The sequence below is a fragment of the Miscanthus floridulus genome, chromosome 1 (genome assembly GCF_019320115.1).
Source record: "Miscanthus floridulus cultivar M001 chromosome 1, ASM1932011v1, whole genome shotgun sequence".
Classification (NCBI taxonomy): domain Eukaryota; kingdom Viridiplantae; phylum Streptophyta; class Magnoliopsida; order Poales; family Poaceae; genus Miscanthus; species Miscanthus floridulus.
The window spans coordinates 49968582-49995905 of record NC_089580.1 but is presented as its reverse complement, the minus strand read 5'-3'; the positions used below and the strand labels follow the sequence as shown (position 1 = coordinate 49995905).

At 45.4% G+C, this 27324-nt stretch overlaps 1 protein-coding gene across 1 annotated transcript; it reads right to left on the bottom strand.

Annotated features, from left to right (window-relative positions):
• Window positions 1-24863: 24863 nt before the first annotated feature.
• Window positions 24864-26590, bottom strand: LOC136483297 (dof zinc finger protein DOF5.7-like). Its single transcript, XM_066480312.1, has one exon. The coding sequence runs from the start codon at window positions 26300-26302 to the stop codon at window positions 25151-25153; it is 1152 nt and encodes a 383-aa protein (XP_066336409.1). The 5' UTR covers window positions 26303-26590; the 3' UTR covers window positions 24864-25150.
• Window positions 26591-27324: the final 734 nt, after the last annotated feature.

Below are 27324 nucleotides of genomic sequence, written 5' to 3'. Positions count from 1 at the left end.
TCTACTCCAAGTACTCTCCTGTTAACTCAGGGTGGGGAGGAGTTGGTCCAACTCGTTCGTGTTGAGCGGCTGTCTGAGTTGGTTTCAGTATGGGAGAATTTCTCAGGCGCGTATGGTGCCAAACTCAAGGTATTCGAGTTCTTTTTAACTTTCGATATTGGTTTTTTCTGCTGCTGTCTCACATATTTTTGCTTTGCAGTCTTTATTTCAAGATCAGGATGTCTTGTTCGGTCCTCATGAGGTGCAATTTACTGCCATTGCTGAAGCCAATTTGAAAAGAAAGGAAGATGAGCTGGCTCGGACTGAAATTGTCCTGACTTATGAGAAGGCGCAACGTGCTCTGATGGAGTCCGCCCTCAATGCTAAGGTGCTTGAGGCTGAGAAGGTGCGTGACCCATCTTTGCAGGCTGTTACTGCTGCTCAGAATGAGGTCTCCACGTTGAAGAAAGAAAAAACTGGTGGGTTCTCCTTTCTTTGCATACTTGCTTTTTCTGCCTTGTTTTTTCTTTCTTTCTTTGAGTTCTTTGTCTTCTTTCTTTTCAGCTCTTGTTAAGGATAAGGAGAGTTGGCAGAAAGAACGAGAGGAGATGGTCAATACCCTCCGTACTTCTCAAAATCAAGCCGAGTCTGTAAGTTCTTCTTTTGATATCAAATTGAAAGAGGCCCAAGATTTATTTGCTCAGGCCAAGCTGATTAGATCTGGAGCTGATCGTGACCTTGTTCAGGCTTTGAAGTCAGTGTAAGATTTGCAGGAGAAGTTAGCAGCTGCCCATGATCAATTCTGGGCTCTCCAAACTAAGCTGACAGGTGCCCAAGATCAATTTCGGGCTCTTTATGAAGCTGTGAAGCCTATTATTGCTGCTATTTGTCGCCAGGAGGACTTTGCTCAAGGGTTGAGAGGCATTATCCCGGTGTTGTCAACTCGATTTTTTGAGTTTGTCAAGGGTGGTTTTTACCATTGTGTAAACAATGTTGTATCCTTCATCCGGGTTGCCACTCCTGATGCTCCGCTTTAGCAGATTGTAGATCATTCTGTGACTGTAGAGTTTGTGCAGCGATGGGATGACGCGAAGGTGGAGCTTGGTGGTCTTACAGACCAAATCTTAGAACAGATGGATGTGCTTCCTACTATGCCGCCAGCTCCTTAGATGTTTTGTGTAATGAACTTGTGGTTTCTTGTAATATATACTTGTCTCTGAAAATATGATCAGGCTTTGCCCTGCTTTTGAATTTGTCTTTTACTGAAATGAGTAGGCTTCGACCTGTCTTTCTTTTTCTTCTGAGATGTCTTTGAATAATATGGAAAAGTTTTGCCCTGTCTTTCCTTGTGGCTTTTTTCTGCTTTGCCATAGCTTGTTTCTTCTTGTGATGTAGTAGAGTTGATGGAGTTGATTATACTTTTCTTGGGGTAATCAACCGATTTGTACTGTAGATCGCTCCTTGGGTGAAGTAGTCGATCGTACCGCTCTTTGGGTCGGCGACCGAGTTGTTTGGAGTGTTTGTGCCACTCTTTGGGCGAAGTAGTCGATTGTACCACTCTTCGGGTAGACGATCAAGTTGTTGGAGTGTTTGTGCCCCTCCTTGGGCAACGTAGTTGATCGTGCCGCTCTTGGGGTAGGCGACCGAGTTGTTGGGGTGCTTGTGTCCCTCTCTAGGCGAAGTAGTTGATCGTACCACTCTTGGGGTAAGCGACCGGATTGTTGGAGTGCTTGTGTCCCTCTCTGGGTGAAGTAGTTGATCATACCACTCTTGGGGGTAGGCGACCGAGTTATTGGAGTGCTTGTGCCGCTTCTTGGGTGAAGTATTCGATCGTACCACTCTTGGGGTAGGCGACCGGATTGTTGGAGTGCTTGTGTCCCTCTCTGGGCGAAGTAGTTGATCGTACCACTCTTGGGGTAGGCAACCGAGTTGTTGGAGTGCTTGTGCCGCTTCTTGGGCGAAGTAGTCGATCGTACCACTCTTGGGGTAGGCGCCCGAGCTGTCGGAGTGCTTGTGCCGCTTCTTGGGTGAAATAGTCGATCGTACCACTCTTGGGGTAGGCGACCGAGTTGTCGGAGTGTTTGTGCCGCTTCTTGGGCGAAGTAGTCGATCGTACCACTCTTGGGGTAGGCGACCGAGGTGTTGGAGTGCTTGTGCCGCTTCTTGGGTAAAGTAGTCGATCGTACCACTCTTGGGGTAGGTGACCGAGCTGTTGGAGTGCTTGTGCTGCTTCTTGGGCGAAGTAGTCGATCGTACCACTCTTGGGGTAGGCAACCGAGTTGTCGGAGTGTTTGTGCCGCTTCTTGGGTGAAGTAGTCGATCGTACCACTCTTGGGGTAGGCGACCGAGTTGTTGGAGTGCTTGTGCCACTTCTTGGGCGAAGTATTCGATCGTACCACTCTTGGGGTAGGCGACCAGACCCGTATAGCACAACCGTTTCTGGGTTGGCTGTTTGCAGGGTAAGTAAGCAATCGTACCAGCTCTTGGGGTAAGCGATTGCGCCCGTATAGCAACAACCGTTTCCGGGTTGAGCTGTTTGCAGGGCTGCCCCTTTTTCCCCTACCTGATTACGGGTTGGTTCTGTCCGTTGGACAGGGCTATCAGTCATACCATCTCTTTATGGTAGAGTGACAAATGCTAGCTTGGGTCTCCTTACCCAAGAAGCTATTTGGCCATTGGCCGTTAGTCAGACCATCTCCATATGGTTGAGTGACAAGATTGCCCGTGTAGCGCAACCGTTTCTAGGTTAGCTGTTAACATGGAAGCCCCTTTTTCCCCAACCTGATTACAGGTTGGTTCTGTCCATTGGACAGGGCTCATATTTGAAGCTGTTCTTCTTGAATAATCTCTATTTTATTTCTCTTAAAACTTGAGTACAATCTGTTGTACTTAATTGTAGAATCTTTTGAGCTGGCTGATATGCCAAGTGTTCTTTATAGGTATTTCATCTGGAGTCATCAACTCGTATGTGCCGGGTCCTGTTGCTGTCTTCACGATGAAGGGTCCTTCCCATGGACTGAGTAGTTTGTGTCGTCCATCTTTCTTCTAGATTAGTCATAGTACTAAGTCCCCTAGCTTTAGTGATCAGGGTTGAGTACTTTTGTCATAATGTCTTCGTAACCCTTGCTGATATCTTGCATTTTGTATGATTGCACTGTCTCTTATTTCTTCTATTGAATCAATTTCTAACCGCCTTGTTTATTCTGCTTCGCCTTCTTTATATTGTTCTATTCTTGGAGATAGCCATATTAAGTCGGCTGGTAGTACTGCCTCTGATCCGTAGACCAAAAAGAACGGTGAGTATCTAGTTGCTCTGCTGATCTGGGTTCTCAGACCCCATACTACTTTTGGTAATTTGTCGATCCATTTTCCACCATAATCTTTCAAATCTTCATATAATCTTGGTTTTAAACCTTGTAATATGAGTCCATTTGCTCTTTCGACTTGTCCATTGGCCTGCGGGTGTGCTACTGATGCAAAGTCAATTTCTATCCCACAATCTCTTGCCCAGTATTGGAATTCTCTTGCTGTAAATGGTGAACCAAGATCTATGATTATTCTGTTGGGCATGCCGAACCTATGCATGATGTCTTGTATGAATTCCACTGCCTTTTCTACACTGTATTTGACCAAAGGTTTGTATTCAATCCACTTTGTAAATTTGTTGATTGCCACAAATATGTATTCGAAGCCTCCTTTTGCTTTTTTGAGTGGTCCAACTTGATCCATCCCCAAGCATGAGAACGGCCAAGCCGGCGGTATGCATATTAAGTTGTGAGCTGGCACATGTGATTGCCTAGCAAACATTTGGCAATTCTTGCATGTTTTGACGAGCTCTTCTACATCTTTGAGTGCTGTTAGCCAATAGAAACTGGTTCTGAATGCTTTGCCGACCAGTGTCCTAGAGGCTGCATGATTTCCACAGCATCCTAAGTGGATTTCGTCCAAGATTTCCTTTCCTTTATCTGTCGGAACACATTTAAGCAGTACTCCTGATGATGCTGCTCTTTTGTATAGTTTATCCCCCACCAGAACATAGTTTTTGCTTCTTCGTACAACCCCAGTTGCTTCTGCTTTGTCTTCGGGTAGTTTCTTCTCTTTGATAAAATCAATGTATGTTTGTCTCCAATCACTTTGTATGACCATGATTTGTCTTGACTGGTCTGGTTCTTCTGCTTGATCTATTTCCATTAGATCTGTTGTCTCCTTCTCTTTTTCTGTGTTTCCAAGTTGTTTGATGGATGGGGCTGTGAGTTCTTCCACAAATATACCGGGTGGTACTTTTGCTCTATCTGATCCTAATTTGGCTAGCACATCTGCTGCAACATTGGAATCTCTTAGTACATGATGGATTTCGAGCCCTTGGAAATTTTTCTCCAATTTTCTGACTTCTGCACAATACGCATCCATATTATCTTTTGTACAATCCCAATCCTTGTTGACTTGATTGATTACTACAGCTGAATCACCGTAGACAAGTAGTCTTTTGATCCCAAGCGAGCTTGCAACTCTTAGACCATGTATTAATGCTTCATATTCTGCCTTATTGTTAGTTGCCTGCCAAAGTATTTATAGCACATATTTTAACTGTCTCCCTTCTGGTGATATGAATAGTACTCCTGCTCCAGCTCCTCCTAACTTTAGGGAACCATCAAAATACATTTTCCAATGATCATGTATTGGTTCGGATTCTTTTTGACTGATTTTTGTCCATTCAGCAATGAAGTCGGATAATGCTTGAGATTTGATTGCTGTTCTTGGTTTGAAGTCTAGGTTGACAGCACCAAGTTCTACTGCCCATTTTGATATCCGACCTGTTGCATCTTTGTTGCATAGAATGTCTTGAAGTGGAAAATTAGTTACCACTGTAATCTTGTGTTCATGGAAATAATGTCTTAGCTTTCTTGATGATATCAACACTGCATAAAGTAGTTTTTGCACGTGTGGGTATCTCACTTTTGATTCTATTAGTACTTCGCTTATGTAATAGACTGGTCTTTGCATTTTGTATGCGTGTCCGGGTTCTTCTCTCTCAACCACAATTGCTGTGCTGACAACGTTCTTGGTTGCTGTAATGTATAGCATCATGTCCTCTTTGTCTTTTGGTGGTGTCATTACTGGTGATGATGCCAAGTATTGTTTTAACTTTTGGAATGCTTCTTCTACCTCTTCTGTCCATTCAAAATTTCCTGCCTTTTTCAATAATTTGAAGAAAGGTAGCCCTTTTTCTCCTAGTCGGGAGATGAATCTGTTGAGTGCCGCCATGCATCCTGTAAGCTTCTGTATGTCTTTAACTTTCTTTGGAGGTTTTATATCCATGAATGCTTTAACCTGCTTTGTACTTGCTTCAATTCCTCGGTTACTGACTAGAAACCCGAGCAGTTGTCCTGATGGTACCCCAAAAACACACTTTGTGGGGTTTAGCTTCCACTGCCATGCTTTTAGATTCTTGAAAGTCTCCTTGAGGTCTTCTATCAATGATCCGGGTTCTTTTATCTTGATTACCACATCATCAATGTATGCTTCTGCATTTCTTCTGACTTAACTCCCTAAGCAAGTTTGAATTGCTCTTTGATATGTTGCCCCTGCATTTTTAGCCCAAAAGGCATTGATTTATAGCAATATGCCCCAAAGGGTGTAATGAACGAACTCTTGCTTTGGTCTTCTTCTCTGAAGGATATTTGATGATAGCCTGAATAGAAATCTAGAAAGGATAATAGAGCTGATCCTGCTGTCGAGTCAATGATTTGATCAATCCTTGGTGGGACATATGGATCTTTTGAGCAATGTTTGTTGAGGTCTGTGTAGTCGATGCACATGCGCCATTCTTTTGAATTCTTCTTCTCTACTAGGACCGAGTTGGCAAGCCAATCCAGGTTGATTATTTCTCTGATGAATCCTGCTGCCATGAGCTTGGTGATCTCTTTTTTGATTGCTGCTTTTCTGTCTGGAGCGAATCTTCATAACTTCTGCTTAACAGGTTTGGACCCTTTGTTCACATCAATTATGTGCTCAGCCAACTCCCTTGGGACCCCTGGCATGTCTACTGGCTTCCAAGCGAAAATATCTTTGTTGTCCCGAAGAAAGTTGGTGAGCGCGAGTTCCTATTTGGGGTCAAGATTTGCACTGATGATTGCCGTCTTCTCCAGATCACCAGTCAGTAGGTCAATAGTCTTGGTAGCGGCTTCTTTTGGTGGTGCGAAGTTGCTTGGCTTCTTAGCCGGTATCTTAATCTCATCTGGGTTCATTTCGTTGGCCAGCATTGCAATCTCCTTTCCTTCCTTTATATCTTGTAATCTTTCAGATATTTGTACTGCTTGTACGTCGCAATCATGTGCTTTCTTTAGATCTCCTTTCAATGATAATACGCCCTTTGTTGTTGGCATCTTGAGCAGTAGGTATGGATAATGTGGTACTGTAATGTATTTTGTTAAAGCTGGTCTCCCAAGTATTGCGTGGTAGCATGATTCAAAGTCTGCAACTTCGAATTTGATGAATTCCGTTCGGTATTTGTCTGGTGTGCCAAAGGTGACGGGTAGGGTTATCTGTCCGAGGGGCATAGCTACTCTGCCGGGTACTATTCCATAGAATGGTATGCTTGTGGGTGTCATTAGACCTTCACAATCTAGATTCATCCTTTTGAGAGTATCTGCGAAAATTATGTTAAGCCCGGCTCCTCCATCGATGAGTACTTTAGTTACTGCTACTCCTGCGATAGTCAGACCCAGTACCAGCGGGTAGCATCCTACGTTTGCTGCACTGGCCCATTGGTCTTCTCTTGTGAAGTGGATGGGGTACTCTAACCAATCTAGATATCTTGGGATGGCTGGTTTAGCTGCCATGATGGCTCGGTGAGCTAGTTTCTCTTGTCTTTTGCTTCATGTGTTAGGAACACCTAAAAATATCACCGCTAATTGGCGTTGGGGTTCTTGATAATCTCCTTCAGCTCTCTTTTCCTCCTTCTTGGATTCTTCTTGCTTTGGCTCCGAGTTGTTTTGAATCATGTTTTCTCTCTTCATGAATTGCCGCTGAAAAGTGTTGCATTCAACTAACTTGTGTCTGGCCCCTGGGTGTATGTGACACGACATATTTTCTATGTTTTCCGGCGCTCTTCCTCGGTAGTTGTTACTCTGATAGTTGCTATTACTGTTGTAACCGCTGTCGTTATGGTTGTTGCTATTGTTGTAGTTGCCATTGTGATTGCTACCATTGCTATCATTGCCATTGCCATTGTATCTTCTTTTGTTGTCTGTGGTTGCCACCATATTGTCCTGCCTTGGTCTTTTGTCTTGCTGTCTATAATCGGGTCTTCTATTCTCTGGGTTGTCCCTAGCAAATATGTGCCAAGTTCTTTCTTCTAACGAAATTAGCTTCTCAACAACCCTCTTGAAGTCTTCATTTGTTCTTGGGTTCTCATTGAAATAGTCCTTGTATTGCCAGTTTGCCCAGATTCCTTCTGCAAAGGCCTCTATCACCTCCCTATCAGTAATGTCGTGGACTTGAGCCCTGAATTCTCCAAATCTTCTATAGTATTGCCTTAGACTTTCTCCTCTCCTTTGCTTTACTCCTTTCAATTTGGCTGCAGTCATTGGATGGGTAATAATGCCTGCGAAGTTGTTGTAGAAAGCTTCTTGCAAGTCTTCCCAATACCTGATTGATCTTGGCCTCAATTTGTCAAACCATTGTAGCGGCATTGCTTCGAGGGCCATTGGGAAGAATAGAGCCTTGATGTCATCGTCTCCTCCAGCTAATTCAATAGATTGGGAGTAAACCCTTAGCCATTGTCTTGGTTCGACTTTGCCATCATACTTGGAATGATTTGCTGGTTTAAACTTGTGCGGTAGCTTTAAAGTTTGTAGTCTTCCTGCGAAACAAGGGAATCTATCGTATGGTTCCATTCTTCCGTAATCTGGCGATCTTGCCCTTCTGTAATAAGACATGTCTTCTTTTAACTCAGACTCTCCGTAGTCATCTTCTTTGTCAAATCTTCTTGATATTTCTTGGTAGCGTTGGCTCAATTCTGGTTTGTCTCTTTCTTGTTGCTTTGAGTAGTGTTCCTTCCTTCCATTGATATCAGCACTTTCTACTGGTCCTATCCTTTGAAAATTTGATTTTTTGGGTGGCTGCTCCCTTTGTGGCTCCTGTGGAATTTCTTTGCCGAGTTGTTTTTCTGATCCCCCGACTTCTTTCTTCTGGTCTTCCTTTGCTTTCTCGTTATTCGTGAGGGTATACAACTCCTTTGTTAATTCTTCAATTCTTTCCCTTTTTGTATTTTTTGTGGCTTCTTTTTCCGCCTTCTTTCTGTTGTATTCCGTTAGCTCCGCTTTGTATTTATTCCAGACTTGCTTCCTTTGTTTAGCCCGGTTCCTCCTTCCAGCTTTCAATTTGTTCTTCTTTAGCCTTGCTAGTCTTTGCTCATCATTTTCGTTGCTGTCACTTTTCTCATCTGGCGAGATGTTGCCTTCTTATTCGTCTGAAGATTTTATATCTGGTATCTGTGGTGGTTCCAAAGGTTGTTCTAACTGCTCCGCCATGTATACAGTATACCTCTTCTGAGCTCTTCTTGTATGGTATTCCATCCTTCGTTTGGTTGAGCTGTCTGTAGCTTCTGAACTAGATCCGAGTTCTTTTCCCTCTTGATAAGGTAGTTCTTCAACACGCGTGCCAGTCTGGACTTTGCTTGAGGTGAAAGAACCTAGCCAATGCACCACACAATCTTGCGGGGTCACTGTCATGATCATCCCTTCTTGTGCTCCCTCTAGGATTATTCTTCTTGCTGAGTTCATCTTGTTTTGGGTAAAGTGTTGATAGACTGATGCCGCGTTACGCAGTCCGTAAGTTCCCAAGTTCTTCTTTGAGTTGTACGGGTAGTATCCCTTTGCGATCGTTGTTGTGTCTCCGAGTCCAATTAGGCTTGGCTCTTGTGCCGTGAAGATTGTCTTGGAATCGGGTTGTATCTCTTTTTCAGAGTCGGTTTCGTATCCGCTTTCTTCCTTATTCCGAGTTGTATCCGAAGTTGAGAGTTTCGTCATCTTCTCGGCGAGTTTGTATTGAACTTCGTCATCGAATTCCTTTTCTTCTCGGAGACGGGTACGAAGCTTGTCATCGCCGTCAGCCTTGCAGATCCAGGATCCGAAGACAAAGGTTGTTCCCGCCGAAAAGGTCATCTTGAGGTTGAGGTCCGCCGAACTCTCGAGAAAAAAAATCATCGAAAGCCCCTACCTGGCGTGCCAGCTGTCGATGTTTTACCATCGATAGCCTGCCATGGGGGTACCCGGGACAGTTGTTCGGGCTTCGGCGAATAGCAGAATTCCGCGGTTACGCAAAGAGACTCACGATTTATACTGGTTCAGGCCCTCGACTTGGTCGAGTAATAACCTTACGTCCAGTTTTGGCGTTAGCCTATTTGCGTTGTATTGCTCTGAGTATCGGGTATCCATCCTCCTCTTATAATGGGTACCCTCGCCAGCCCTTTATAGTCTAGGCGCTGAGAGGCATTGTTTGTGTCCTATTCGGATACAAGGTCAGAGTCCTAAGCTACGCTTCGGGCACCTTTCCTTGTGTAGTTTGAGTTGGAGTTTCGGTTTTGCACGTTGCTTTGCTCTGCGTTCTTCTTGGCGATTGGGCTGTAGGCCTTGTTACCAAGGCCTACCTCCCTGCAGTATGGTCTATGGGGGGCCCGTAGGGTTCGCCATCGACATCTATCAGATCCATTAAACACTATGATCCATTCTAATTTGATTACTGAATCAGAGGGGTTATAATCTGATATGGTGTCCCTGATGAACGTTTGGTGATTACAATTCCTTGCACAACAATTTGTCTTTACAATTTTCTGCAACAATAATGTTTGTTATTCTGGTACCGCTCTCCATATTTGAGAATATGAATACTGGAGACTCCATATGCTGAAAAACAAATCTGTTAATTACACACTGTTGTATATTCAGGCAATTGATCACATAATTAATTCAGCTGCCAAGTCGAACTACATGTCAGCTGGCCAGATATCTGTACCAATTGTCTTCAGGGGTCCAAATGGTGCTGCTGCTAGAGTTGGTGCCCAACACTCGCAGGTTATTGTCACAAACTTACCTCTATATTGTTGTTCTTTTGCTGTTCTTATTCTTTAGAAGACAAATAGTTATGCCATATGATTTAATGTTCTGAAAGTCTTGTGCTGGGACATACATGGACAGAGGATAGATTAATTGTAGGACTAAATAGTTCATTCCAAGAGTTATTTATCTCCATACTGTAATATTTAGTAGAACTGTTCTTAAAATGGAAACAAAATGTAAATGTGTTTACGGAGAAAGAGGTGTAAGCTTTAGGTCACATTAAAATCATGCGGTGCATATCAACTCATGGACATTATAGTCCTGTAAATATTTACAGATAGGTATGCTGCTGTACTTTGATGGAATTACTTACTGTCTTAGTATGCAGTGCTATGCAGCTTGGTATGCACATGTTCCCGGATTGACAGTTCTAGCTCCATATTCTGCAGAAGATGCTGATATACTAATTTCAGTATTGGTATAAATGGAGTATTGGTACCTATACTGATTACTTGGCCGTTTCTCAGCTTGCACATACAACTGTGTGACACAAGTTTTTTTTTATTTTAGATTATGAGGGCCATTTATTAACATAACTATGCCCTCTTCCTCCGTATGGTGGTGCCTATATGGGGGAGATCCATATGATGCTTATATACGGTAGTCCAACCTAACCATTTAGACAATCACAAATCACATATATATGAATGCAATGTATTATTTTTCTTTATTAGCATAATATTTTTTGGCGGTCAATGATATATGGAAGAGGACCAGCACATGCAAGAATGAGGATGATGCCGATGGTGCTTCACGATGCTCACCTTGGCTATGTCCTGTAAGACCATTTCTCTACAACACCATCGAATCTCAACACATGTTGAGCACATATCTGCACTTTGTGACAGCATGTTATGTTATTCTGTTGACAGGCAACAGCCTGGTGGAATGCCACCTAAGCCTCCACTGTGGCGACCGAAGAGATAGTGGCAGAGGTGGCGAAGGGCACATCCAGGGTATCGCCCTTCATCCTCCCATTGCAGGTCTTATCTTATTTTATCATGCAGTGCATGTGACTTGAAACTCACTGGTAGCCTTGTATTGCTTGCTGCCTTCTGGCTATACTGAACTGATGAACGAAATGCTATAGACTCTGAAGCTTTGTTGGCTTATAATGCTTTTTTGACGTATTATGTGGACTGAGTGTTGCCGACCTTATTTCACATGAGATAAATACATGTGGACTCAATTGAAGCTTTGGCTTAGAATGCTTATTTTGCGAGATTTTGTGCAACCTAAGATTGGAGCGTTGTTGGCCTTATTTCACAGTAGAGAATTCATGACGCGTTGAGTGTTAGTCCTGAAATTTGGTCTTCATGATCGAACCTTGTATTGACAGTGGATTTATGGATAGAAAAAAAACAAATTGAAGGCAACAGGAAATAAGAATAGTTGACCATGGACGACACCACCTTAATTTTTTTTTCAGTTGCAACGCATGGGCCCCCCGCACACCACAACGTATATGGTTGAAGGCATGTTATTATCTAAAATATGAAGAAGGGTGGTCTTAGTATACCAGTCCTATATGAAGCAAACTGATAATTCAAAGAGATGGTTAGTTCTAAAAGGTTGAGTAGTAGTAGTCTTGTTACGGTGATATGAACTTTTATGTGCATATGCACAAATGTACAGTATATAAATACATACCTTGATGATTGCAAACCATCAATGAGAATTTTAGCCATGCGCAAAATTCAATTTTTAATATTGACATTCTGAACATCACGCTCGCATTTTCATTTTTGTAACAATACAACACATTCATGCTCAAATTATTAGGTCATTATTTGTTCCCGTTGCAACGCATAGAGTTGGTGACACTGCGACGTCGTGCTTTTCGTGACCATGTTTACCTTTTGGATTAAGTATCAATTTAATGTCGGTATTTAATTTTACAGTATTGTTATTTTATCATGCGATACGCGTGTTTAGTATAAAAGTTTAGTTGTCCCGTAGCAACATACGGGCACGCTATCTAGTACAACTAAAAAAATACGAAACGTCAACATCTGTCTGGCAGCACCAAAATAAAACCTACGATCGATGTCTACCCAGCAGGCAGAATCAAGCGCACCCGACCTCACATTCGTCCGGCGATTTTTTCCCTCACCCATGCATGTTTTTCTAGGTTTTTCAATGCACCGCAATCACCACACTGTGCAATCATCACTCCTCCCACAACCGTCTCTCTCTTTTTTCCATGAACGGGTTGTACACATATTTCATTAAAATGAAAGGAATTGTTTTACAAGCACTACTACACAAAAAAATTTGCGAGGCATTTTGAAATTTGTCTCGAAGGCGTTGGTTATTCGTGGCTGGGCAGTTGGGTTGCCTCAATTAATGCTTAACCGAGGCAGGCAATGTAAAAGAACCGTCTCGGTTAATGCCTATTAACCAAGGTGGTCATTATAACGCAACCGCCTCGGCTAATCATTAACCAAGATGGGCATTCTAATGCAACTGCCTTGGTTAATAGATATTAACCCGCCTCCGTAAATCGATTTACGGAGGCGGGCGTCTTAAGATGTCCGCCTCGGTTAATGATTACAACAAAAAAATAATTCATAACTTTTTGTTATGAACTCATATGAAGACAAACTTTATATCAAAATTATAGCTCTCGATGAGATCTACAACTTTGCAGTTGAAAAGTTTTTGAATTGGAATTGTTTAGAGTCCCAAAATATTGTTGTAAGTGCACAGATTTTGAAATTTGAAATTTAAAATTATCAAGCGATCTCAGATGTTCACATGGTTTGTATAAAAGTTATAGTTCTCAATAGTATCTACAACTTTGTGGTTGAAAAGTTTTTAATTTGAAGATGTTTAGAGTCCCAAATATGTGTTCGAAGATTATAGATTTTGAAATTTAAAATTTTGAATTTCTAGATGATCTCAAATTCACATAGTTAATACCAAATTTCTAGTGGCCGACATAATCTACATGTTTGATATTGACAAGTTTTTTATTTAAAGTCGCCTAGAGTGTCAAATATGTGTTTGAAATTCACATGTTCTGAGATTCAATTTTTTGAATTTTTCAAATTGTCTCTGATAGAGATACATCCTATACCAAAGTTGTAGTACTTCACAAGATTTAAAACTTTGTAGTTAAAAGTTTTTTCATTTGAGTTCATTTAGTAGCTAAAATATCCAATATAAGATTATGAAATATTAATATAAAAAAGATAGCATATTATATATAGACATGAATAAGTGTTCGGTGCAGTTGTAGAGACTTGGGAGTGTTTAGCGCTAGATCGTGGTTTGATTCTCCAAAGTCGCAAGATTTTTTGGTTTTTTGGGTTTTCTGGAGAACATTAACCGAGGTGGGCATTTTAAGACGCCCGCCTCAGTTAATGGGATTAACGGAGGCGGTCACCTTAACGCGCCTGATTAACTGAGGCAGTTGGCGTTAAGGCCCAATTAACCGTGACCTTTTGACGGAGGCGATTGGTTTACCCGCCTCGGTTAATTGATTTTGTCCGCCTCGATTAAGTTTTCTGCAGTAGTGAAGACGTTGTTAGGCGGTGTTTGGATCTGTCACATCGGACATTTGGATGCTAACTAGGTGGACTCAACATGAACTAATTATAAAACTAATTGCACAGATGGAGACTAATTTGCGAGATGAATTTATTAAGCCTAATTAATCCATCATTAGCATATATTTACTATAGCACCACATTGTCAAATCATGGACTAATTAGGCTTAATAGATTCGTCTCGCAAATTAGTCATCATCTGTGCCATTAGTTTTGTAATTAGTCTATATTTAATACTCCAAATAAGTGTCCAAACATCTGATGTGACAGGTACTAAAGTTTAAAGTTTAGGAGGGGGTTGCAAACACCCCTTAGTCCTACTACCCATGTCGATTGCGAGTGGCACACGACCACGGTAGCGAGACTAACACCAGTTCAAATGGCTACACAGTCGCCTATCTCGCGCTGCCATTCTGCACTCCACCATCGGTAGAGAAGAGAGAGCCTTCGCTCGAATCCCACGTGCACGTTCTAATAGTTGCATTTTAGTCGCCTTGTATCACTATGTTAAGTGTTGTCTTTCATATATAAGTGCTAGGATAACTTCCGTTCATGTTAGCGCGTATGTTAAGGTGTGGTTAGCACCTGAGAACTCTCCGTTCTCTCCATTGTACTCTTCAGAATATTCAGAGTAAAATAGCTCTGCCATCCGGCAGTTGCCGTGCTCTGTGTGTACTGCGTTTGTTTTCATTGCGTGTTCTTCATTCTTGATAGGTTAGCCACTGTGATTGTTGTGTGATTTGTGATCCATAAGGCCTACATTTGGTATTTGAGCCTTAATCACACAACAAATTTTATCCTTGATCTTGGAGATGGGAGATCGGAGTGTGGGGAGTGGTGGTGCAGGCAGCGAGGGTAGTTAGCCTATTCACCTCTGATAGCGTCCAATTACACCAGCTAGAGCATTCACGTTCAAGCCATCATGGAGGATCAGGGTGTTTGGGAGGTGGTGGAACCAGCGAAGGGAACGATAGAGGCGCAAACGGCGGCGTTGTTTGGCAAAGACAAGAAGGTACGAGCACATCTGCTCCGATGTCTGTCAGATGACATGCTGATGCAAGTTGACATGAAGAAGATGGGGAAAGAAGTGTGGGACTGCCTCAAGTCTAGATTTGTCGGTGCTGATCGCGTCAAGGAAGCACGGTTGCAGACGCTCAAGAGCGAGTTCAACGCACTGAGGATGAAGGATGATGAAGGGCTCGACCATTACGCTAGAAAATGATGGGCATGTCAGTCAAGTACAGCAACTTGGGAGGCATGTTGGATGATGCGGCCATGGTGAATAAGTTGTTCGACACTATGCCCGATAGATTCATCAATGTCGTGCTAGGATCGAGCAATTCTATGATATGAAGAATCTTGCATTCGAGGAGGCAGTTGGACGTTTGAAGGCATACGAAGAACGCACCCGATGGGGAGCTGGGAGCGGGAAGACTAAGGGTGGCCAGTTGCTCCTCACTCAGGCTGAGTGGGAGGCGCATCAGAGGTGATCTGGTGGTGACTCTTCTGGGAAGGGAAGATCACAAGGCGGCGGGAGCCAAGGGAGAGGCTGAGGTCGGGGAAGATGTAACATCCCATAGTCCAAAAGGCTCAGACCCACTTTCCATGCTGAGTGAACCACACCTACCACCATCCCACTTATGCTTTCATCCTCGCTTCGCATAAAAGGATTAACTCGGGGATGGTGGGATGGACTTTAGAAGCCTTATATGTTGGTCTAACCCACCTTTAACAATTAAGGTGGGACTAAACCCCCCGTAATATCTCATTAACATACACATGGGCCAATACAGGTCAAATTCCAAATTGGGCCGGATGTGACATACACCCCCTCAAAGGGTCCGACGTCCTCGTCGGCTCAACACACCCACAATCGGGCAAATGATGCTAGGAACATTCCCTCTTAGCACACGTGACCATGCGTCCAGTGCCGGCACATGTGCCATGTCGTGCACCCCACAGGGCCTACACACACAATGAACCCCCATGTCCGTGCCCATGACCCGCACGCGCCCGTGGCCACGAAGGTCAGCTCTGATACCATTTGTGATGCCCTAGAGTCCAAACAGCTCAGATCCACTCTGCATACTGAGTGAACCACACCTACCATCATCCCACTTATGCTTTCGTCCTCGCTTCACATAAAAGGATTAACTCGAGGATGGTGGGATATACTCTAGAAGCCTTATAGGTTGGTCTAACCCACCTTTAACAACTAAGGTGGGACTAAACCCCCCATAATATCTCATTAACATGCACATGGGCCACTACGGGCCAAATTCCAAATTGGGCCGAATGTGACATACACCCCCCTCAAAGGGCTCGACATCCTATTCGGCCCAACACACCCACAACCGGGCAAACGATGCCAGGAATGTTCCCTCTTAGCACACGTGACCGTGCGTCTAGTGCCAACACATGTGCCATGTCATGCACCCCACAGGGCCTACACATGTAATGAACCCCCATGGCCGCGCCTATGACCCACACGCGCCCATGGCCGCGAAGGTCAATTCTGATACCATTTGTAACGCCCTAGAGTCCAAACAGCTCAGATCCACTCTGCATGCTGAGTGAACCACACCTACCATTATCCCACTTATGCTTTCGTCCTCACTTCACGTAAAAGGATTAATCCGGGGATGGTGGGATGGACTCTAGAAGCCTTATATGTTGTTCTAACCCACATTTAACAACCAAGGTGGGACTAAACCCCCCATAATATCTCATTAACATGCACATGGACCCCTATGGGCTAAATTTCTAATTGGGCCGAATGTGATAGAAGAGGTCGACATCGAGGCAGTGGTGGCCGTGGCGACGCGGTGGGCAGAGATGATGGCGGCAAGCATGACAAAAGCCACATTATGTGCTTTAAATGTCACAAGTATGGCCACTATGCCAACCGTTGCCCGGAGGAGAAGAAAGGCGGTGATGAAGCTCATCATGTTCTGGCAGAAGATGCAGAACCAGCGCTGATGCTCATGATCATAGAGGTGCCAGAGTCGCTCGAGCTCATGCCACAGGTGACCACTGGAGCATAGCACACTGCTTTGTTCTTAGATGAGAGGAAGGTGGTGCCTAAATTGCACTTGACTAGAGGCGAAGAGACAGCTAGTGACACTTGGTTCCTGGACAATGGAGCCAGTAACCACATGACTGGTGATGCTGAGAAGTTCAAGGTGCTTGATGAAACTGTCATTAGGAAGGTGAGGTTTGGTGATGTCTCTTCTATGGAGATTTGAGGAAAGGGCTCTATCCTATTCAAATGCAAGAATGGAGATCAATGGTTACTGCCAGAGATATATTACATTCCTAAATTGTGCAATAATTTAGTGAGTCTTGGTTAGCTTACTAAAATAGGACATAAGATTGTGATGGATGATGATTTGTTGGAAGTGTTTGATAAAAATGCACCTAGAGTGATCATGAAGGTTAAAAGAACTGCAAATAGATTGTATAAAGTTGATTTGAAACCAATAGTACCAGTGTGTCTTATGGCTAGTGTTTGTGGTGGAATTAGTCATGGTTGTGGCATGGTAGATTGGGCCATGTAAATTTTAGAGCACTAAAACAGCTGAATCAGAAAGGCTTAGTTGTTGGAACTCCGACAATAGAGCATCCTGATCAGGCCTGCCATGGTTGCTTGGTAGCAAAACAGACCCATACTCCATATCCAGATGTGTCTAAATGGAGAGCTACAAAAGCACTGGAATTGGTGCATATTGATCTATGTGGGCCTATAACTCAAGGAACAGCAAGAGGTAATAAGTACTTTATGCTTTTGATTGATGATTTTAGTAGAAGCAGCTATGTGTACATGCTTAAGTCAAAAGATTAGGCTCTAGATGCTTTCATTAAGTATAAAGCTAAAGTTGAGAGCATTACTGGAAATAGAATCAATACACTTCGTTTAGATAGAGGTGGAGAGTTTCTATCAAAGATGTTTGTGAGAAGGCAGGCATTAGGAGACATCTCACTGCACCTTATTCACCTCAGCAGAATGCTGTGGTTGAGAGGAAAAATAGGACTATTATGGAGATGGCCAGAGCAATGATGAAAAGCATGAGTGTGACTAGAAAGTTTTGTGGAGAAGTTGTGAGGCATGCTATATATTTACTGAACAAACTTCCTACAAAAGCACTGAGTGATCAAACACCTTTTGAAGCATGGTGCAAGAAGAAACCTCATCTTGGGCATTTGAGTGTTTTTGGCTGTTTGGCACATGTCAAGCCTGCAGTGCCATACACCAAGAAACTTGAAGATAGAAGTAGCCAGATGGTGCAACAGAGCTATTGGCAAGTGGGGGTACACCAAGTCTAGCAGGGCCAATGCAAGTTGGTGAGCATTCTGCTAGTGGATCAACAACAGAAAATGAGAATGAAGATTCACTACCAATGCATTACAAGAATTTAGCTGATATTTATGATAACACTTTAGAAGTGGAGTTGGAACTGGATTATGAGGATGAAGCTTTACTAGCAGAAGTTGAAGAACCAACAAGTTATAGTGAAGAAGTAGGGAATCTAGAGTGGGAGTTGGCAATGGAGAATGAGATTCAGTCTATTGTGAAGAATAAGACTTGGACTCTAACAGAGTTGCCACCAGTACACAGGCCAATTAGACTGAAGTGGGTTTTCAAGCTAAAGAAAAATGTAGATGGTGAAGTCATGAAGCACAAGGCTAGATTGTTGCAAAGGGCTATGTGTAGAAATAGGGCATTGATTATGATGAAGTTTTTGCTCAAGTTGCAAGAATAGATACTGTGAAGTTGATCTTGGCAATGGCAGCAAATAGAGGTTGGGAAGTGCATCACTTTGATGTAAAAACTACTTTTCTGAATGGGGAGTTAGAAGAGGAGGTGTATGTTGTACAACCTGAAGGCTATGCTGTTAAGGGAAAAGAACTACACCTGTACAAGCTGAGTAAAGCTCTATATGGATTGAAACAAGCTCCAAGGGTCTAGAACATTAGGCTGGATAAAAGCCTAAAGAAGTTGAGTTTCACTAAATGTTTTAGTGAACAAGTTGTTTACAAGAGGGGAGCTAGGAAAACTTCCAAGGGTCTAGAACATTAGGCTGGATAAAAGCCTAAAGAAGTTGGGTTTCACTAAATGTTTTAGTGAACAAGTTGTTTACAAGAGGGGAGCTAGGAAAACTACAGTCATACTAGGAGTGTATGTAGATGACTTGATAGTCACAGGCAGTGAGAAGAAAGAGATACAAGCTTTCAAGAAACAGATGAGTGAAGAATTTGAAATGAGTGACCTTGGTTTGCTGAACTTTTACCTTGGGATTGAGGTGGATCAGCAAAGAGACTTCATGACATTGAAATAGTCAGGCTACGCTAAGAAGGTGTTGAGCAGATTTGGGATGGAGGATTGTAATCCAACCAAAGTGCCCATGGATCCTAGAACAAAGTTGCATAAAGACAAGAAGAGTCAGAGAGTGGATGCAACAGAGTACAGAAGGATCATTGGTTGTTTGAGATATCTGATTCATACAAGGCCTGATCTTGCTTTTTCATTAGGAGTGGCAAGCGAATACATGGAGAAGCCCACTGTTATGCATATGCAGTCAGTAAAGAAAATCATAAGATACTTGAAGGGTACTACTGAGTTTGGGTTCGTGTACACTCTAGGAGAAGAACAAGAGGTGCTAGTGGGATAATCAGATAGTGACATGGGAGCTGATCTTGGTGGGAGAAGAAGCACGGTAGGCTTGGCATTCTATCTCAATGAAAGCCTTGTCACATGGTGTTCACAGAACTAGAAGACAATGGCTCTCTCTTCTTGTGAAGCTGAGTTTATGGCAGCAACAACAGCTGCAATGTAGGCTCTGTGGCTAAGGAACATATTCTCTAAACTTACTGCAACTAAGCCATTGGTTGTGCCACTCTATGTGGACAACAATTCAGCAATTGCCTTGATGAAGAACCTAGTGTTTCATGGGCGCAGCAAGCACATTGATATTAAGTATCATTTCATCAGGCAGTGTGTTGAGAGGGGCCTGATTGTGGTGAGAAGGATTGGAACAAATGAGTAGAGGGTAGACTCACTGACAAAGGCGCTGCTAGTGGGGAAACTAGCAGTGATGAGACACTTGTTGGGAGTCACAGAGATTTGTGCACATAACGATTAGGGGGGGAGTATGTTGGGCTAATCGTTATTGTGTTGGTGGCTTTGAAGCAGCTAGAGTCCAAAAGCAAACACAGAGGTGGGAGCTAGGGAGTTTGAATTGGAGTCAGCATGGGTGGATAGACAGCGCGCGGTGAGCGCGCGCCCACGACGTGCACGTTCTGATAGTTGCATTTTAGTCACCTTGTATCACTGTGTTAAGCGTTGTCTTTCATATATAAGTGCTAGGCTAACTTCCGTTCGTGTTAGCGCGTGTGTTAGATCATAGAATTTCTTGATCCTGGCACGACATTGATGAATCTATCGGGCACAGTGTCGAACAACTTATTCACCATGGCCACATCATCCAACATGCCTCCTAAGTTGTTGTACTTGGCTGACCTATCGCACTTGTGGACCCATGATTGGCGTGCCTTATCGAGTCATGCAGGAACATCAGGAAGTGCCGAAGTGGTGGGATGCCATCTCCCACCACGATTCCTAGAACAGGGACCAGGAGTTGTAGCGTCTGCTGTTCTAGAGGCATTCTGATCTTGATAGCAAGTGCCAAGCGGTGGCCACTAGCCATTGTCAAGCATATGTGTTTCTGCTGTTGTTGGTTTTTGCATATTTCCATTGCTTTGAATGAGAATATAAACACCCGCCTAGCCCTGTGTCAATGGCCAAGTGTCCGAACGCCCACGAAATCAGCCCCCATCCGCCTTTGCCCTGACCTGTCCGCCTTCGTCCCGCCCCATGCACACACTTTGCCCCGTCTCTGTGCCTGCCGATCGCCCCTGACCCCTTCCTTTCCCTCTCTCCACGCGAGCGGCACTCAGAAGCCGGGATGAGTAGCTGAGGATGACATGCCCCAACCATAGCACCACCGTCCGCCGGCCCCCAGCACCCCCATTCATTGCCCCCCCCCCCCCACCGGAGCGCTGCGTGCCCAGTCTACTCATACCCGGCCGAACAACATAAAACACTTGCAAACATGAAAACATTTGAATGCAACATACGTCTAAAAATAGATGAAACATTTGGAACATGCACTTGCAAAATGTGTGTGAAACACATGAAACGTCCAATTTGTAATTTGCAATGTGAAACCACTTGCTGCAACATAAGATTGAAACAACTGAAACATTTGGAACATATTGTTGCAACATATGTGTGAAACATATGCAACATCTCGATAAAAAAATAATTGCAACATACGTCTAGAAATAGATGAAACATTTTGAACAAACGCTTAAACATGCTTCTGAAACACTTACAATATATGCAACATCCCCCGATCTACTTTTGCAACATCAAGATAAAACAACTGTAACATACATCTGAAACATCTGAAATACTGGAAACGTAGATATACAACGTACGGGAGGGGAATGCCGTGACAGCAACCAAGAAATCAGGCTTCGAACAGCACCATGGCAAGAGTCGCGGGTCTACGACGAGATCCGGCAGCCGAAACATGCCCGATGACTCGCCGGAGTGGTAGACGGGTACCTCTGCAGAGCTGCCCTGGACCTCGCGGAGCGCAACCTTGTCGAGGTCGTTGACGCCCTTGCAGTGCCTGATGGGCGTCGCCTCCTGCTTCTCCTCGCCCGCCGGCGGCGACGACGCCGGGGCCGACATGTTGTCCTTCGGCGGGACCGAGCCGCAGCGAGCACCGCACACCGAGGCCGAGCAGAATGGAGCAGTGGAGCTGGAGGGAGGGAGAGGAAGAGGAAGTGGAGAGAGGTAGGCAAGCAGATGGGCTGGCTCGAGGTTGATTTGGGGAATTTCCGGACAACGCCCCTTTGCGTGCGTGTTGTTTTCTGAGAGAGAGCGAATGAGGGGATGAGGATGAGCCGCATCCAGATGGGATAGTCTTCTCGATTGTTCATCGTGTAATAAATGGTTCAAGAGCGTATGCTGCTCCGTTGCCTTTTAAGTTTCCCTGTTGAGCTTATGCTCGAGTTCACTTCAGCTATGTATCAAATCGTCGGAGAACAAAAATATTAAATATTAAAGTCTACACCTCTCTATCATCAATTCTTCATCTCGAGGTATGCCTTCACTTTTAACAATCTATGTTGCATATGTGTATATGTTCTCCACTAATACCTGGATCAAGATGTTCTCAGAAATAATGGTATTGCTCTTCACTAATACCTGGATCAAGATGATCATCAAATAGCATAATAAGGTTGTGTTCAATAAAAATATTGCGCACTTTCTTTATGATGCCTTCTCCTTTACTTTTTTCATGGCAAATTTAGACATTACCAATTCATTTGGTTGATTGCCCTTGAGGCAAAGTACTGAATCATGAGCCTTTCAGCTTTGCTCAACTACAACATTATCTTGGAGAAATATGGTTCAGACGGTTGTAACATTGGACATCATGGTATGGTTGCACCAAATATTTCGAAGCAAGTAAGAAACTACATAGATTTTCTTATTTCCCCTTTTGGGGCCTCATATGCATTTAAATATGCCATATCTTTATTTGTATCATCGATGTTCAGTAAATCTGAAGGTCTGAAGGTCTGTTTCTTGTCATATCTGCAATAGAGAGTGGGCTGGATATGATAGAACAATAAAACTGTGTAGGTAAAAGTGGAAAATAAGTGGTAATTTTTTGTGTAGACTATACCTCTGAATCAAAATATCAAATAGGCTAAGAAATTTGGTGAGATGTAATCACTCTGCTGCACTGGCTATATCTTATAGAAGTGTTCGTCGCTTGCAGTATGGTATTCAAATCCATATGATGCTTGGTCTCAATGTTTTTATACTGTAAACTGATTTAATATTGCCAGTGCCACTGCAATCATGCTCATGCAACCAGAACCACGTAGCAGAAATCTTAAAATGATGTTGCTATATACTCGCGTCCAGATGATCAATCTTGAACATGAGAAATAGTGATGTTGAACAATAGCTAATTATATATATAGTGAATGCTTTCGATTGTTCTGTATTTACTACATCAATGGTTTAACTCATGGCTATGTTGTCCAACTCTCACGCTCTTGGCAAGCGAGCCGCTATCAGATAGGGTGTGCAGGGAAATTTGGGAGAACAAGAGCAGAGTGCGAGAGGAAGAACAGGAAGAAGACGATAGAATTGGAGGATAATTCATTCAGTTCAGTTCATAGTCCACCAACCGCTATTACATCGGTGGGTTATATACTATACCACACCGCTTCATACCTCCAAGCCCAACTAGTTAGAGGCCCACACACACATCACGCCGGCCCACGCCATACTCCTGCCTAGGCTAGCCACCCATGACAGATTGACTCCACCAACGATCCAGAGCCCAGCAACATTCCAGAAAAACATCAGAACGCGCCAGAAAATCCCCAAATCTCATTCAGTCTCTTGCCTTAAGAAGTATCATATGCTCAGGCGTCCCAATATATATCAGGTTTGCAACTTGTACCGCTGACAAATTTTTTTAACCCCATGTTCACCTGACTTCAGTATTCTCACTGCTTTCCTGTTCTAGCAAAACCTTGATACACTTTTGGCAACACAGTGTACACTGTTCAAGTTATTTAAGGAATCTTTTAGCGATGGACGATGGTGCATTTACAGCCATGTCAATCCTCGACGACTGCGTCAAATGCTTTGCTTATGATGACTGTCATTTCCGGTCAGATTGTCATGGTTATAGGACTCTACTTGGACCAAATCTCTATGTAAGGCTGTAGCTCCACACCATCCTTTCCCATATTGGGCAGGAGCGTAGCCTCGCTGATTTTACTGCCTTCAACCTTTTTTCCTAGCTCGCTCTTAACCCTGAGGTTCTGGTGTGGATGCAGATACTGCAAGCATGCAGCAGATCAGAGCGCATCAACGGTCGAAGAAGTTAATGGCGGCCTGGCGGGCGGCCCTGTCGATCATCAGTCTCCGGCGATGCGCATATGCTGGATGACGATGAAGATCCCAGCAGGACCAGGAATGGAAGAATCCAACTGCCAACGACAGGAAAGGAGCCTTCATTCAGGGCCATGCATATATGAACGCGTGGATCCCCTCTCTCCTTGCTCTCATCACTTGCTGGCTCGCTCATGGAGTAGGAGTATTTATCACCGGTGTTTTTCTCTCACACCAAACCAGCCAGCAGTAAATAATCCACGATACGATACAACCTCCCGAACAGCGCGATATATGGGGCCGGGAGTTAAACTGGGAGGACAGCCTCGGACAGGTCTGTCAGGCCATTACTGTTTTCCGGGCACCACTTTGCATTGGCAGGTCCGAATGTGCAGCTACTGCTGTGCTACTGATCTTCCTGCACCATTGGATTTGGCGACAGTAATGTAGTAGCACAAATTTATTAAGCCCAGGTCTAGCTAGTTACGACGGCTACATCACATCCCGAGAGAGAGATGCTGCTGCTAGTGTGTACGGCTGTTACTGGATTACGGATCGAGAGTCTACCTAGGTTTGACGGATGAACTGCACTTTGCCACGCATTAAGAGACGAGATTTCGCTGATTGCGGCAGCCTATCACATTCATAGCAGAGAGCTTGGCTAAGCTCAGCCTAGATAGCCTCACTTGCGCTGCCTGCCGGTATATACACACGGGTACAGGTACACGTACGTGGCTGGCTGGCTGGCTGGGCTGGTAGCTCGCGACGCGAGCTCTACGTGGGATAGATGGGATTCCCGTGACCCTGAACCCGCCTGCCCTCCTAACACACACCACACCATCATCGGTCTGTCTCCGTCACAGGCGCGGCTAGCTAGCCATTGGAGGCTTGGAGCCTCGATCGCTCGCTCACCGAGCTGGAGCGGCTTACCCCATCGACGCGCCTACAGCTCACACATCCACAGGAAACGGCGCTTGCTACAGCTGCGTACCATCGCCGTTGCACCCATGCATCTTTTCATGGATAGATCGGATCAGAGAACCAACTTATTCATGCTGCATGCTGCTGCAGTGTATATATGCAAGCAAGAAGAATATATGCAGTGTTATTTCCAAGCAACCACGGCTAATCCATCAAATTTTTTAGGAGTCTTACGTGGAGCACAATGAAAAGTAATCAACAGACATGAGGTAGTATATGCATGACAGCTGATTAATATGCATGGATAGACAAAGTGAATGAAAAAGAACAGGAATGAAGTAAAGAGAAAAAGAAAAGAAAAAGACCAGCTACACCATGACAAACATATAGATCTATGGCCGATCAGAATGTTTTCGACAAATATATATAATATAATATACCCACACAATGATTAGCAAATACAATATGTAGTTAGAGATGGACAGCTAGTTAATTAAGTAGTAATATATATCCCCGTTGCTAGCTCAATTCCTTCGGAATCAGCCCTTCTTCCAAACTGGAGCTCTTCCTGTTGGTGCGGTGCGCCATCATCAAGGCAGCATCGCGAACGTCGACATGTCGCCCCACGACGGGATCGCGCTCCCCGGCCCGCAGTTGTTGTTGTTCGACGTGGCGTTGTCGTCGTCACCGCCGCTGCTGTTGACGACGTTGCAGTTGCTGGTGGCTACGGCCGCCGCGGCTGTGTTAGCGTGATGCGCGGTCGGGGAAGGGAGCGCGTAGCAGGAGCTGTCCATGAACCACGACGTCGCCGGCGGAGGCGGCATGGTGGCCTCCACCATGCCGGGCGGTGGTGGTCCCGCCGCCATGTGCAAGAAGGCGCCGCCCACGTGCGCTGCTGCTGCTGCTCCTGCCGCCGCGCCGCCGTCGACATGGGCCGCCGCGCCGCCGGAGCTCGTCGTCGGCGTGCCCAGGAACATGGTGGCCAGCCGCTGCTGCTGCAGCTTCCAGTGCAGGTCCTGGTTGATGAAGCTCAGCGACTCGATGGACGACGCGATGCTGCTGCTCATGCTCACCGCCGCGCCACCGTTCACCGCGTGGCAGGCTCCGCCGCCGCCGCCTGAAGAAACGTCCCCTGACGACGGCCACTCCCCGAACGGCACGTACTGGCCGACGACGGCGGAGGCGTGGAGCCGCGGCAGGGCGGCCATCATGCCGACTGCGGCGCCCGGCTGCTGGTGGTAGTCGGCCGCGGGGCCGCCGCCGCCAATCGGCGACGACGCCACGGACGGATGAGCGGCGCCAAGGAAGCCCAGCCTCGCCGCCGCCTGCTGGTCGGCGGCACCGGCGGCCTCCGGTTGCAGGTTGAGCGAGAGGCGCGAGGCGGCCGCGGAGCGCGAGCGCTTGTTCTTGCGGCATCCCCCGCCGACGGGCACGTTGCGGAGCGCGCCGCCCTTGGTCCAGTACCTGCGGCACGTCTTGCAGAAGTGGCGCGGCTGCGACAGGCTGTAGTTGTTGTAGTAGCAGAACTTGGTGTTGGGGGAGTCGCAGCGCGGGCACCGCAGCCCCTGCTCGGGCGGCGGGGGAGGCGGCGGCGGCTGCTGCTGGCCCTGCTGCGTCTGCGTCTGCGTGGTAGGAGGAGGCGGCGCCGTGCCCCCGCCGCCTGCTGCTGCTGCACCGCCGGTGCCGCCCTTCCGTGTCCCGACCGCGTCGTCCCCCGTCGCCACCGCCGTCGCCGACGCCATGTATACTACGTACGTACCCGATACCTCGCAACAAGCAGAAGCTACAGGCAGTCGGGCGGCGGTCGAGAGAGCTCTGCCGCTGTCGTCACCGTGGCCCTTGCAGCAGCTCGATCGGGCGTCGTCCTAGCTAGGCTATGGTACGTGACGAGCAGGCGGCTAGGTATCAAGTGATTAGGTGGGCACGCTCGCGTATATAAGGAAGGATTGGATGTGTGCCATTGCAATGCAACGGTGGAGGAGGGTTTCCTGGCTCGGAGGGAAGACGCCGGGGGGTTCCTATTGAATGGCGTCTCATGTGTGTGTGGGCATCCCATCGCATCGCCTCGCTTGCATGCATGGGATTAATGAGAGCGTCGAAAGCGACGTCCGCGGATTGGCGCCTGTGATTGCAATCAAGTAGCTTGCTAGCGCAGCGCTGCGAGCTCATTGATAGTTATTTCTCGAAACTCTAGGTGCAGATCAGTGGATAATTTGCTTAACTTAGATAGGAGATCTGGTGATGTACCTCATCTCGAGTCTCCAGTCATAGCCATGGCGCCGGCAACGAAGTGGCAGCAGTGCAGATCCGATCTGGTGGCGGCGGCGAAGACGATGACGCTTCACGTCGCTTACAACGCTCTCTTCTACATCGGATTAGGGTTAGGACATGGTGGGGCGCTGGCGGCTGCGGTGAACCTCGTGACTCGAGCCCCAGCGCCCACCTCCTATTTATTGCGCTGTGCGACGAGGCCCCATCAACCATAAGAATGGTTGGGCGCCACCGATCATGGCGCGGATCAAGGGCCCAATTGGCCTTTGGGCCAACTTAGTGGAGATCAACCTAACATTCTCCCCCTTGATCTCACATTATGACTTAAATTTAACTTACTTTATCTTTTTTTCATTCCATCGTAAATCAGTGCATAGAGCGTGCCTCATCGTCACGGTCAGTTATCATTACATTAAACAACTACAATGCACCTCTCTATTTTGAAACAGATTCTCAACTAGGCCCTTAGTATCCAGAAATCATAGGCTTTTCC